This window comes from Notamacropus eugenii, chromosome 5, assembly GCF_028372415.1.
Source record: "Notamacropus eugenii isolate mMacEug1 chromosome 5, mMacEug1.pri_v2, whole genome shotgun sequence".
Taxonomy (NCBI): Eukaryota; Metazoa; Chordata; class Mammalia; order Diprotodontia; family Macropodidae; genus Notamacropus; species Notamacropus eugenii.
In genome coordinates, this window is record NC_092876.1 from 398,986,876 (window position 1) to 399,000,588 (window position 13,713).

At 35.7% G+C, this 13,713-nt stretch overlaps 1 protein-coding gene across 9 annotated transcripts in view; it reads right to left on the reverse strand.

Moving 5' to 3' along the window:
* The window catches only part of LOC140506888 (cohesin subunit SA-2-like), a 120,340-nt gene that overhangs the window by 48,526 nt on the left and 58,101 nt on the right, over positions 1–13,713 (reverse strand). For 8 of the 9 annotated variants that reach the window (XR_011968148.1, XR_011968147.1, XM_072614526.1 and 5 more), the window contains 7 exons: positions 12,027–12,230; positions 10,388–10,464; positions 6,861–6,948; positions 6,314–6,409; positions 2,471–2,563; positions 1,974–2,124; positions 233–381 (listed from right to left, as the gene is read on the reverse strand). Coding sequence is in view for 7 of the 9 variants with exons in the window: in XM_072614526.1 (XP_072470627.1) it covers positions 233–381; positions 1,974–2,124; positions 2,471–2,563; positions 6,314–6,409; positions 6,861–6,948; positions 10,388–10,464; positions 12,027–12,230 (858 nt within the window). In the remaining 2 variants the exon portion in view is untranslated. The remainder of the gene's footprint in view (positions 1–232; positions 382–1,973; positions 2,125–2,470; positions 2,564–6,313; positions 6,410–6,860; positions 6,949–10,387; positions 10,465–12,026; positions 12,231–13,713) is intronic. The other variant, XM_072614527.1, reaches the window with a different exon arrangement.

Below are 13,713 nucleotides of genomic sequence, written 5' to 3' on the forward strand. Positions count from 1 at the left end.
CAAGAGGATTCAACTACCCTCAAACTGGGAAAAATAGATCTTTCAATATTTAAGAAGTTGGGATTACATGAATAGGACAATTTAGAATAAAATATGTCAAGCTGCGGCACAAAGATCATATCCAATGTCACCCTGGAATCTTACATTCGGCCTCAGTCCACTGAAAAATTATTCTAATAATGTCAAAAGCAAAGCATCTTGAATTCAATCTGTAGTAGAAAATCACAGAGACCTGCATATAGTGCTTGTAGATTTCAACTGCTGTCATCATTTCCACCACGTTATAAGCAATCAGTTTACAATATTCAGCCAGAATAATCCGCTTCCTGTATATGGAATCCAGTCTATGAGCTTCCTCTCTATTCATCTCTTCAGGCAAATCTAGGAAAAGAATTCAATTTGTTCTCTTTGGTATATAACCTGTCTATTTACACTGTATATATGTGGGCAAACTGAACTTCCAACACATTCAATCTACCCATATCTCCCTCCCCTCCTGCCAGTTCAACAGTTCCTATTCAATAGATACTGAAGTATATTTCTGTAAATATGTTTTCATGTGGGCTTGGCCCATACTCAAAGGCTCAAGTGCAGGAATGATTCTATAACCTTTACAGTGCCTGATTCAGTACTAAGCATGAATTGGTAATCATTCAATGCTTTTGGACAAAATTATAAAATGAAACTTCTACTGTCATATTCAATCAAGATTCTCTGCATCTTTATCAATAATGGAAGAAGGAAGAGAAAGGACAGTACTGACCACAAAAGAGGAATGGAGAGGAACTTAATATAGCAGTTGATCTCTCTTCATCAAATCAATACTTTAGAATAAATCAAACCCAATCTACTAAAAGCAGAAAAATCTTAAACGACAACTAGTCAACTCTGGGTTTAAGTAATAAGGCTGACCTCCTTCATCTAATTCAAAGGTAATTCAAATCTCCTGAGAAAAAGGATTTCAACGAATTCCAGAAGAATAATAATAGCAAGTATCAGAAAAGAATGTTAGCATTTTAAAAGATGACAGAAGGATATATTATTTGTTGTTGTTCAGCCATTTCGGTCATGTCTGATTCTTCATGATCCCATACGGTGTGTTTGTTCTTGGCAAAGATAGTAGAGCGGTTTGCCATTTCCTTTTCGAGCTCATTTTACAGATGAAGAAACAAGTTAAAAAAGGTTAAGTGACTTGCTCCGGATCACACAGCTAGAAAGTGTCTGAAACTGAATTGGAACTAGTGAAGATGAGTCTTTCTGATTCTGATTCTGAGCCTATCTACTGTGCCACCTAGCTGCACTCTAGGATATAGGAAGCATTTTATAAAAAACAAGATATTGGGGGTTTCTAATTATGACATTTTAAAATTTAGGTAGTAGCACTAAGTGGTTGGAAATTATAACAGGTTTGGAATTTTCGTGGAGCCCTGAGGAAAGAAGAGACAAGAGATAGTGGCCAACAACTGAGATTAGCAAGAAGGAACTAGCGTAAAATAAGGAGGTATGAGAAGAAATGAGTTGTTTAGGTATTAGGTGTATCAGTATCAAGTCTGAAAACATGACCTAAGAGACCCATCTGGATCTGGTGTGATATTGTGGTTACTATTTAAGATGGGATATTAAGTCATGGTCAGAAAGCCAATGACTGGTGCCCATAAGGGACTATTTGTACCCTAGTACTTATACCCCCTATATACCTTTATATATATCCATACACCTTTCAAATCTGACAAAAAAGCTAAGAAAATAACATTACTTGACAACTCAGAAACCAGAAAATACAGTGTAATTTCCTGTTTATTAAAAAAATGTTAACTGATAAACAACATATCCAATAAAATGACCTCTCCTAAACTTGCAACTTAAACACAGAACTACAAAGGTTCCTTCAGAACTGGAAGTTTAAAAATACATGGGGTTGCTATTAAATTCTCAGCATCTTTATTTTTTTTACTTTGGGCCATGATACTTACTGTTCTCTCCAAAAACATGATTCTTAACAAACTCAATCATTCTCGACTGAAGATCATGATCAGGAAGAAACTTAAGCAATGCAAAATCTTCTTTCTCATCCACACCTTGGTGACTTAAAACAATCAGCAAGTCACATAGCAGAATAAAGGCCTAAAAACATAAGCACACACACACATACACACACACACACACACACACACACACACACACACACACATACACACACAACTTTAGAGTCCTGAAGAAAGAATATCACTACTAAAGGCACTCCTCCATCTGTCTACCCCTCAAAAAAATACCACAAATGCCACCCCATTTCCCATTTCTCCCTCTCCGAGGGATTACATTATCTCTAACAAAGCCTTAGTATTAGAGGACAAGATTCACTATGGGGAAAGAGACTCTTAAGAGTGAACAATGATAAGATGCAGGTTTTCATTTATGGTTTGGTGAATGAAATAATTAAGTTCTAGTGGAAAAAAATTGTTACACCAACCTTTTCATTCACATCCTTATTATGGTGGCTGAGGAATGATTCACATACCAATCGGAAACATGTCATCTGTTCCTTCAACATTGAAAGAGCTTCCTGAAAATATTTTGAAGCCTTTTTAAAAATTAAGAAACTTCTTTTCAAAACAAATTACTTGGTTTTCAATTTATATTTTAATTTTTTTCCTGTGAATAAAAATTCATCTTTCCTCCCATCCACCCTTCATCCTCCATCAAAATCAAAGAAAAACAAAAACTCTATTACAAACATGTATAGTCAAGCAATACAAATTTCTGCACTGGCCATGTCCCAAAAAAAAATCTGTTTCTCTCAGTGCTTCAGGTTCTCTATCAGGAGGTGGCTAACATGCTTCGTCACTGGTCCTCTGGAGTCCTGACTGGTCATTATGCTGATCAGAATTCCTAATTCTTTCAAAGCTGTTGATCTTCACCATGTTCTTGTCATCACACAAATTGTTCTCTTAATTCTGTTCAGCTCACTTTGCATCAGTGCATACAAGTTTTCACAAACAACAAATTACTTCTAAACCCCCTAATGCTGTGAACATAAGCTTGCCAGATTTTTCTTATGGCAACCCATGAACTGCAAAGACCTACAAATTGGGCATCAAAATTAAAAAAAAAAAAAAAGATCTTAAGGCCATTCAAGGACAGAAACCTGTTACTAGAACTGGAAGGAAACAAAAACCACCAAGGATTTCTCTCCTCTCCCAAACTAGAGTCCAGAACAAGTCATAATGACATATTTTGTCAAACTAATTCTAAGTTCAAGAAGAACATGTAAGATATTATGTCTTTCATGAGGCAGCTATGTGGCATAATGGATAAAGTCCTAGGTCATGAATCAGAAAGACCCAAGTTCAAATTTGGCCTCAGACACTTACCAGCTGTCTAATCTTAGGGAAGTCACTTAAACTTTGCTTGCCTCAGTTTCCTTTACTGTTAGGAATAATAATAACATCTACCTTACAAGGTTGTTGTGAGGATTAAATGAGATAATATTTGCAAGTGTATGGCACATGGTAAGCACTATATTATACAGACTACTTATTCTCTCCCTATTTCCCCTCATGTGACTGAAAAAAAGAGAAGATATGCTAGTTAAGTTAACCCAGTCATATAATTTACTAACATTAGCTGAAAATAGAAACCAGAATTCTCAGATTCTTTCTTTCCCTTCAGGGGCTTGAGAACTTATTAGTAGGTGACTTTAGAGGAAAACAAACAACAAAAATCCAACAACAACAAAGCAAAACAGAGATAAAGATCCTTTTATCCTTACGGGAAATATCCTACAGTGAATTTTACTGAACATACAATCAAATCTTTGGGAAGAGAAAGGAGAAAAAAGCAAGAAAATGCAACCAACTGCCAATGGTAAAAGAAGACAGAAATATCTCAGGTAGAGATAACCAAGAAATAGGGAACAAACAAAATCCTGTTTTGGGGCAATAAATAAGCATTTCCTATGCACAAAATCTTTCCCCAGATCTGTTAACAAGTAACATAACTTACTGAACACCTCCTTTGAGGAGTGAAACTGAATATCATTATTAATAAGCAGTGATACTGCCAAAAAAGAAAGCAGAGACACAAAAGGCTAAAAAAATTGATAAGCAGGATAATAAGCCTCTTAATTAACAAGACAATTACAACATCATGAATTTACTTTCAAAATTCAGAAAGTCGCAAATGAAAACTGTGCCTGTCACTGACATATGTGGCACATGGCACAAGTGAGATATAAGCAAGTAATACTTAGAAGCATAAGTAATTAACTGCAGTAGAGTTTAATATAAACAATTCCAAAATTGTAGGAACTGACATTTATTTTAAATAAAATGATCTTTTAAATGACATCCTCCTATTCTGTAAAGAAAGCTACAGCAGGAAAAAGGAAGCTGCTAAATAAATTAGACATCGTATATTCAGAAATGATTGCCCAGTCATGTCACAATTTTCCATAACTGCACGTGTATAATCTATATCAAAGTGTTTGCCTTCTCAAGAAAGGGAGGGAATCTGGAACTCAAAAAAAATTTTTAAAAAGTTTAAAATTGTTTTTACATGTAATTGATGAAAAAATAAAAACATCCTTCAAAAAAAATTAACTTTCTTAATCTATATAGGTGGATCCAAGTTTATGATAATCCAAAATGAGCTACATGAGGGCTTTACAATTTCAATAGTTAAATTCATCAAAACTTTTATTTTGTTCCTCCTTTTTCATCTTTTATCTTTAAAGCAATTATTATTTTGGCTACAAATTAAATTTGTGGATAGGCACAGGATCAAATAGGATCACAGAACCATGGAAATGAAAGGGATCTCAAATCATCTGATCAAAATACCTCATTTTATAGATTAGGAAAATGAAACCCAACATGGTAAATTCAGGAACTTGTTCAAGGTTGCAGAGACAATCAACAAGTCAGGATTGGAACTTGGGCCTTCTCATACATCACTGTTTCTCAAATTTTTCTTTTGAAAACTTGATACAAAGCCAATCATAGGCTTAATTTGGCAACAAAGAAACTAAGTATTACTGTTTACACCACTATGATAATATTAATCACAAACAAAAACTACAGTTTGTGAGAAATGAAGATAACCAATGATCCCAGAATATCCCTGCTAGACCGAGCACCACTGACTAGAAATCACATGTTTTTGCTAAGACATTTCCTCACAGGGGTAGAAGAAAGCTTAGAGCTCATCTAATCCTAACATGCATAATTTTTAGATGGTGAAACAATCTTTTTCTTCTCCCAATCTTATCTGCTTTAAACAATGTAACAGTATCTTACACTGACATTACTGTCACTCCCCATGTCTCTCTTCCTTCCCTTACCCAAAGAGCCAGCCCTTTAACAAAGGATAAAACAAAATCAGCAAAACTCACACATGAATTAAGATGGTCTATGAAATGCTCTGCACCTATCACATCTGTTGAGGAAAAAGAGATGAATTTTCATCTCTCTCTTTAAAGAGACAGAATGGTGCACTGGAAGATGAAGGGGACTTGGAGCCAGAGGACCTGGGGTCAATCCCACCTCCAGAGTAGGGTATGACCTTGGGCGGTGAAACTGAATCCTCCTCTACAACATGAGGGCTTTGAACTCCATGGCCTCTACATCTATGAGGCCTATGATTCTTTGGGGCTGTACTTGACAATTGTAAATACACAGTATTCAGTTTTTATGTTTTTAATCTGTGTGTATTGTTCTCCTGGTATCATTTCAATGTCTTCCTATGCTTCATTTTATTCTTTACAGTCATTATTTCTCACAGTAAAGTAATAATTTACTGAAACTTGTCTCACCATTCTTCAATTGATGGACATCGACTTTGTTTCTAGTTTTTTGCTAAAACGAAATGAACTATCATCTTTAATCATCTTGGGAAAAATAAATCTGGTAGTGAGCTCACCAAGTCAAAGCATATGGACTTTTACTCACTTTCTTAGCAATTTTAAAGTGAGTTCCAGACACTGTAATATTAATGTCTCTATCTTTCCACAATTCCTCCATATACTTTTCATCATTTCTGCCAATTTTCTATGTGACGTGAGCCCTTAGAGCTCTTTTGATACATATTTTTCTTATTTTTTTACTCAGAACATTCATTAATATAGTTAATAATTTGCATTGCTCTTTTGAGAATTATTTTTTGTTCATCCATAGCCTTAGACCAGTTTAAATGCTGGGAAATCAAGGCATTTGATTCAATAATTCTGTAAAAACAAGACCTTTCTCAAAATTCTTAGCATTTTTTATTTTCTACACAAACAGAATTCTACAAAGGATAACAGTCTGAATCAGCATACCTGGGAGGGAGGTGCTTCAGCTACTAATGCCTCAGTAGCTAATTCCAGCTTCCACAAGAGAGCAAAATAACTGCACTGAAGAGCAGGGATTAGGGTCTGAAAGAACATCATCCTCTTAACAACAGAAATTTCAATTTTCAAATAAAACCAAACAAAACTAGAGACATGTAAGCTAACTAATGGAGGAGCACAAAGTACACACAGAGAACCTTAGTGGTTTTACTTTTCAGTCACAGAAAAGGATCAGGAAGAAAAGTATATGTTCAAGTTTTGAGAAAAACCAAAAACCACAAGTATGTACACCACCATCCCCTTCAGTAAGCCTCATTCTGAAGCAGGAAGGGTCCTTGATGTCCTTTGGGGAAGGAGGAGGTTAAACACAAAAATTCTGACAGAACAAGGAATTTCAACGCAGGATAAACTAAAAATCAAAATAGTTTCCTACTGGCCATTTTTTAAGGAATCTGAGGTGCTAATCACGTTTTCTAATTAAACACCATAAAAAAAGCATTCTGCCTGGAAAGACAAAAGTATGCATGCACTTTACCTCAGAAGGCAAACCCCCATTTTCCTTCTCAAAATTCAGGATTTTCAAAGTCCAGTCACCGATATGCCAATTAGTGAGGTCATGTGCACTAAGCCATAAGCAAAACAGGAAATTACTTTTTTTTTTAAATTTACTTTTCATTTTTAACACAGTTCATATCACATAAAACAATTCCAACCTTCGGTCAGGTGATAATTCTTTTGAAGCATTTACAATACAGACCACAAACAAATTTTTTTTTTTAACATTAACCAACTAAGACACAAATAATAGCTATGTATGCTGACTTCACAAGCCCTTGACCTAACTGTCTCCACACTATTGCTAACAATTAAAGGACCCTAACTTATTGTTGTTGGTCTAAAGTCCTAATTAATAGCTTAATTTTAGACTTAACCTTGGATGTTAGGAAATTACTTTCTTCGTAACAGAGTAAAGCTTCATTTATTCTAAACGGCATTATAAAGATGCAATCTGCATCCAGAGAAAGAACTAATAGGAGATTGTATAGAAAGATTTTACACACACACACACACACACACACACACACACACACACACACACACACACACACACACACACACACACACACACTTGTGTCTAAAGGCAGCCCTGTCTAGGACCAAGAGGCAGGGGAAAGGAAGAAAAAAAAATTTACATGACAACTTCATTATATAAAGGAATAGCAAATTAGACATCATAGATTTGCAGTTTCATGTGCAATCATCTTTTTTGTTATATTCTGTTACAGAAATGCTTGTTTTATTCCATAAATTAAAAGTAAAATACACTTTTAAATATATAAATAAATTGAATCAGAAGGAAGGTCAGCCAAAGTTAAGAAAGTCTTAATTACAGAATACTTATTTTGAAAAAATAAAATGAGGTTTCATAATAAAAAATTATTTTAAAAAATAATAAAATGCGGGTTTTTAATAAAAATGATTTTTATAAATAGCAAAATGAGGTTTTAATCCTTTTAATGTCTGAAAGTCATTAAGCTAATGAAGTGTTATCACTGAACAGGGGGAGTGAAGGGAAGGTGATCTTTTTTTTTAATTCACAGAGTACTTTGCAAATTTGTAAGCACTATATGAATACCATTATTATTTCAACAAAGTCTCCTCTCTCCAGATTGAAGCCGCTTTTGCAACAAAGGAAAACAATTTTTCTTTTCTGATACAATAAGATTCCTTCAAAATATGCGATGATTTGTCCTCAGAGTCCCCACCTCTACACCCTTGAGGGCAGAAGAGGTTCCACTATCTGCTTATGGAGTACTTTGTCGCCTTATTGATGGCTCGGCTGAATTTCCTCTTTGATGATCAGATTCATTTACACTGCCACAGTCATTGTGTGTGCTGTCTTCTTGGCTCTGCTTATTTTATTCTACCTCCATTTATACAAATCTTCCCATGTTTCTCTGAATTCCTCATCATTTTTCACTACACAATCACACTCATACCATAGTCTTTTCTAGCCACTGAATGAGCACACACGAATGCTGGACCTCTGTATCTATCTCTAACGAGTTCAGTAGGATATCTTGAGTAGTGGGATTGTTAGGTCAAAAACTGTGGGAGGGTAGGAGTCCCATTTCTTGTATAATTCCCAATCAATATTCAGAAGGCTGGACCACTTTATAGCCCCACCCACAAAGACAATTTTCTTTTCTTGTCACTTTTGCTGAGCTACAACTCAAGAGTTATTTAAATTTGTGTTTAACGATAATAATAACTAACACCTTATGGTTTCCAAAGTGCTTTACAAATATTGCATCACTCTATCCTCACAACAAGCATGGAAGGCAGGTGCTATTACCATCCCTATTTTACAGGTGAGAAAGGTAGACAGATAAAAGTGAGAAGGTCATCCAGCTAGGAAGGATCTATGCCAAGATTTAAACTCAGGCCTTCCTGACTCTAAATCTAAACCCCATGATCTACTGTATCACCTAGCTGCCTCTTTTAATGTTAGTAATTTGGTACATGTTTTCAGCTAGTCATTTAGCATTTCCAATTCTTTTGATAACTATTCATATCCTTTGACCACTTACAGAACAAAGATTTTTTTGACCTGCGATCTGTGTACTTTTTAAGAAAATGTTTTATAATTATAGTCAACACAACTGGGTTTCCTTTGTAATCTCATATATTTTTGTTTACATATTTTAACATATTCTGAAAAGGGATTCAAAGGCTTCATCACACTGCCAAAAAGGGTCTGTAATACAAAGGAAGTTAACAGTCCTTGGTCTAGAGGAATGGTTCTAAGTGTTATATATTTGGGTCATCTATTACCCTGTACATTTTGGATATGGGGTTACTGGTAATATTTGATACAAATATTTCCCCACTCTACTTTCTCTTCTATGTTCATTAATTTTTTTTCCATACAAAAGCTTTTAAATTTTACACAGTCTAAAGTATCTATTTCATCTTTTATGCTCTCCATTGTTCTCTTGTTTGGTTCAGAAATCTCCTCCATTCATAATGGTAAAATGTACCTGATCTTTCCCTCCACATTTTTTAAAGGGGTTACCTTTGCTATTCAGATTATATGTCAATTTTGAACTTATTGTAGAATTTAGTATAAGATATTGGTTAAGGAGAGCTATTGTTAATAGAAAAATAAGAATGATTTATAAGAACAGACATTTTTGTAGTTAATTATACTTAAGCTAGGAAAGTACATGAGAAGTTTTGAATACAAGTCTCTCGTCTTAAAAAGACATAGCATTCCCCTAAAAATGTTGTTCATGCTCCCTTCGCTCCTTGCCGTTATTCGAAAGCAGCTTCAGCTCCTACGCCGATCATCACAAATTCTGAAATACTGGGAACAACAAGGCTTCAGTTTACTTGCTTTTAGTTTACTTTATTTCTCACTCTCACCTACCCACGGGCTACCAAAAAATATTATAAGACCATTTTAATTACAAGAAAAATCAACAGGAAAGAATGACTGATTATCAGTACAACAGTAGTACCTAATTAGCAGGTAGTCCTTTCAATGATCTATAAATATGTTCCATCCTTCTGAGTGTCTTGGTGCCACTGGAAATTGTCAGCTTGAGAGAATTCTGATTATGCCTAGAAGGAAGGTGATCCTCTAGCTACCAAGAACAGATGTGCAATCACAACTTCACTATTTATTGTGCGTAGTACACTGTGTGGGTCAGCTAAACCCAACCGATATTCCAATGATGCTTAAGGAAAGAGCTAGAGAGAATAATGATCCCTCTGCTATTTCACTGTATTAGCCACACAGGGTAGTGCCTAATGTCAAAGTTTTTACTACTAATATGATTAAAACCAAGGGAAAACAACACACACAAAGGATGGGAGTTTCCAACTACATAAAAATAGCTCTTGCAAATAAAACTATTTCACTGTGTTCTAATATCCAGGGCCCTTAAAAATCTTATGAACCCACAAACACTACAGGAATCCTAGTTTTGATGAAATACACATAACATGTCAACAGACACGTTTATTATATACATATGTATAAGTAAATAACCATCTTACTTGTGAAAGGCCGTTAGTTTTTTTAGGGTGCAGGACATTCGAATAATGCATTCTTCACTTACACCAAAGCCTTCTTCCTAAATGAGTTATAAAAACAGAAATGACAAGGAATGTGGAAACATAAGATTGCTCTTCTGCAATCAACAAGATGAAAACAGAGCCTGGCTAAGTTACTAATCTTTACCAGAAGCTCTGATTAACATTTAATCATATTTTACAGCTGTAACATAGAGAGGGAGCAAAAGAGGCAGAAATAATAACACCACCTTATACTTGAAGAACTCTTTAAGGTTCATAAAGGACTATGCCTGCAACACTTCTGGGAAGTAAGTAATGCAGGCACAGTTATCTGCCTTTAACAGAGGAGTAAACAAATGACAGTGTCAGGGAGGGTAAGTGACCAGAGCACCACACAGGAGCAAGTGGAGTCAGAAGACTTTAGAGCAAGGACAAGCCTTGTAACCACAAGCAAGTCATCTGATCACTCAAAGCTTTAGTTTCCACATCTGTAAAATGCAGATAAAAAATACCTGCAGTTATGTTTACATAACTAGCTCTACCCTTTCGATTATGGGGGGAGAAAGCTCAGTCAAAAGACGGCTAAATGACTCATCCCTTCCCAATTCTGCTTCCCATCTTCCTCCCCTTCACATCACACAAGAAAAAAAAGATAAAGAAATGCAAGTTAACACAACTGTTAGAGTTCTCTAACAAGAACAGAGAATACTCAAGGTCCTAAAACCAACATGGGAAAGGAGTAGAAGTCTCTTTTACCTAACAATTATTTTATTATAAGGAAAGAGATGAAATAACTAAACCAAACCCAGATTCCATCCTCTCAATGCATTAATTTCAGCTAAAATGAATTGAGTCCAATATACAGTTTAACAAACCTTTGGATATAAATTCCTTCCCTACCACTGCAGCTTGACCACCTGTCTGAAATGACAGCAAACATCATAAATAAGCTTTCTTTCCTTCATGATGAATTTAGCCACACGGTGCTATTCATATCTACAACAGCTGCTTCTGCATTTTAAAACGAATGAAAACTTTTTTAATCTACACCACCCTCCTCCAAAAGAACAACTGCTATGTTTCAGATACAAAAGGCACACATATCCAGACCTGGATAAATGACTAGAACATGCTTTGTAATAGATAACTAAAAACTAATTCCATGGCCATCAGCAAAGATTCCATCTTCTTCTCCAAGGTGATCTACTATAGATTATTCAACAAAAAATCCAGTCAGCCTACTTAACCTGAGCATACCATAAGAGGTTTTGCAATAAAATCAACAACAAAAAACACTTGTTGCTATATCACCACTCTAGTGCCAAGAACTATGGTGGTAACCTATCATTTTTCAAAAGCTGGGTTGCTACCTCACTAGACCTAGTCAGAAGCTCAAATCTTAAATAACAGATACTCACCTAGGACAAGCCACCTAGTATTATCTATCTTCGTGACTAGAAGAATTTACTCTTTTAGAAGTTTGAATGCCAAGTGTACTCAATATAAATGCTACAAGTTTCATCTCTCATGATCTCCTATTTATTACTCACCACCACCACCACCACCACCCTCATCTCCCATTAGAACCTCCTCATCAATTACCAGTCCCGTTTGTACATACCTCTTGGAAAAAGTCATCTAGTAGCTGGGAGAAGTCCTTAACCATCTCATCTATTAGCTGGTGTAGGGCCTCAGACACCATAGGGTAAAATGCCAGCTGATCACTGCAGAGGATGCTGTATACCTTGGAGCAGGCCTCAAGGATATTAAGGTCAGTGTGTCTGAGTACAAGTTCTTTCATCTCCTTTAGCAACGCATCCAAGTACTACGAAGAAATGCAGGATCTCATGAGGAGGGCCAGGTCACCATCCCAATGGTTGCTTAACAACTCTAATCCAAGAAGGAAGAGCTAAGTTAACAAGCACTTGTTGAGTATCCAGTGAGCACTGTGTATTGTACTAAGGAGAAGCGAGCAAATTTGAGGGAGGAAAAGTGGAAGTGTATGATAACAATTATGAGAACTAAAAAGCTCTCAGTATAAGATAGTGGAAGGACCAATGGGTCTCTGAATCAGAAAACCTGAGTTCAAGTTCCATCTTCAATCCTGGCTAGCTATATAATCTTAGGCAAGTCACTTATCCTCATTGAGCTTGTATTATAAAATTGGAATAAGGAGCTGTACTGATTACCTCATGGGGTAGTGTGAGAAGAGTGCTTTGTCAACTTCAAGGTAACACTAAAAATGTACTGTTATTATTATGCAAAATCACAGCTATATGAACTGTATTAACAATGTAATGTGTCCATTGCATTGCACACACATTACAAGGAATCATGAAGCACTGAAATAATAGATGTCATTTTAAAAACATGAAAAGAAAAAAAAAGGACTGTGCAGCAAGACTGAGGAATCATCAATGGGTGACTGACCTACTGGTATCTTCACAATGTTGAAAGAAATCAAGGAAAACATTCAGCACAAAAGGGAAATGTACAAGACTTTACCAACAATACCACATTTGCATAGCAATCCACATTAATGAAGGGAATATCCACAATAATAACACCATAAATCCATTTGAGTATCTAATAATTTTTAGTCTCCCATTTTCTAAAAACAAACATATTTTATATATTTACATACACAGGCATGTTTATAAATAAGTATATAAACGTATAAAATCTATGTGAATGTCTTTAGAAAACACACACACACACACACACACGGTGTCAAGGGATCAGAGATTCAGAATGGGAAAGGCTCAGAAGACAGCATCTAATTCAATCCCTTAATTTTACAGAAGAGAAAACTGAAGTCCTAAAAGGTTAAGTGACTTGCCCAAGGTCTCAAAGCTATTAAGAAGTAGGATGTGAACTCAGTTCCTCTGCCTCTAAACAGAGCTTGGCCCGATGCATGCACTCCCAAACCACTCACAGAAAATAAACAGCACTTGCAATTGTATATCTATCATTACAGACTTTTAGTAATCAGACCTTAGGGCAGGGGTTCTTAACCTGGTGTACACAGATAGCCACGGGGTCATAGATAGATTTTTTGTTTGTTTGTTTCTATTTCTAATGTTTATTTATTAATTTTTAGTTTTCAACATTCATTTTCACAAAATTTTGAGTTCCAAATTTGCTCCCCATCTCTCCCCTCACCCCAAGACACTGTGCATTCTGATCACCCCTTCCCCCAATCTGCCCTCCCTTCTATCACACCCCTCCCTTCCCTTATCCCCATCTTCTCTCTTTTCTTGTAGGCCAAGATAGATTTCTATACCCCATTACCTGTGTTTCTTATTTCT